Source organism: Penaeus monodon, chromosome 33 (genome assembly GCF_015228065.2).
Source record: "Penaeus monodon isolate SGIC_2016 chromosome 33, NSTDA_Pmon_1, whole genome shotgun sequence".
NCBI lineage: Eukaryota > Metazoa > Arthropoda > Malacostraca > Decapoda > Penaeidae > Penaeus > Penaeus monodon.
The window spans coordinates 36029259-36030410 of NC_051418.1; the positions used below are offsets into that span (position 1 = coordinate 36029259).

Sequence of the window (1152 nt, forward strand, 5' to 3'; positions counted from 1 at the left end):
CCTTCTATTCTGAATATTGAACATAATTATAGCTCAGAGCATGCTAGAAATTGATTGTTTTTTTGACCAGCAAGAAAAGCAAGATTTTGCCAATATACATCCCCAAATAAGTATAATTTTTTTCTTCTTCTTCTTTATCTATATAGATTTATTGACATCAGTGTATAACTATATTATATTATTAATTTTTTACATTTTGCAGGGGTGAAACCCTTTTTAACAGGTGACAGACCTGCTGAGGTAGACTGTGCCTTGTTTGGATTTCTGGCACAGGTTGTGTGGAACTCTGCTGGCTCTCCTTACCTGCAGATGCTTGAAAGTATGTAATATTTTTATTTTTTTTATTTTTATTTAATAAGAAGTTTAAATTTAAATTTTTTTTTTTTTTAAATTTTGTTTTCTTGATTTTTTTTTTTCGAAAATTATTTTTTTTCATAATAGTTATTTATAAGTTTTTAGAAAAAATTTTAATTTTTTTTCTTGTTTTAGGGAGGAAAAATAAGTTTTGCCATGATAAAGGAGATTTCTCCGTTGGGGGACAAAGGGCCCAATCCCCCCCATTGAGATCTCCAGTAGACCCCTCTTGCTCCCCGGCACTTGACTTCCCTCTTTTGTAGAAGATACATGAACAATTAGAAAAAGGGATTAAAGAGGATTAAAAACCACATTAGATGTAACTGACATATTACAGTCAAGTCTAGATTGAGTTAAAAAGTTATTCATCCTTTGTGTTTGAACTTCTTTCTACATTTGTCACAATGAAAATTTTTTATATGTACAGTTATTAGTATTTCAGAAAAACCATGTCGAATGGTTATCAGTATTTAGTTGTTACTTGTGTGGCATCCAAAAAAAAAAATTTTGGAATGATTGGGTAATTAAAACATTGATTTTAGTCCCCTTTTGCTTATTCCATTTTATTTACGCTTTACAATCTAGAGTCATAGCCCCTACATGCTTTTTTTTGGTTCCCAAAAAGTGGGCCAGTACATTCTGATTTAAGAGTATTGGGGTGTCAAAAACTGCTTGCTTGTTTTGTCAAAAATTTTTAATTAACAAATTTTGCCCTTTGAGAGTTGATTTTTTTGGAAACTGAAAAAAGACATTGGGAAAAGGAAAAAATTTTAAAATTTTGGATACCCGAAAATTTTG

At 30.3% G+C, this 1152-nt stretch overlaps 1 protein-coding gene across 1 annotated transcript in view; it reads left to right on the plus strand.

Annotated features, from left to right (window-relative positions):
* LOC119594442 (failed axon connections homolog) overlaps positions 1-319 on the plus strand; it is a gene marked incomplete at its 3' end in the record, with an annotated part of 6282 nt that extends 5963 nt beyond the window's left edge. The window contains 1 exon segment of the mRNA XM_037943502.1: positions 203-319. Within this exon segment, the coding sequence (XP_037799430.1) occupies positions 203-319 (117 nt within the window).
* Between the last annotated feature and the right edge of the window lie 833 nt (positions 320-1152).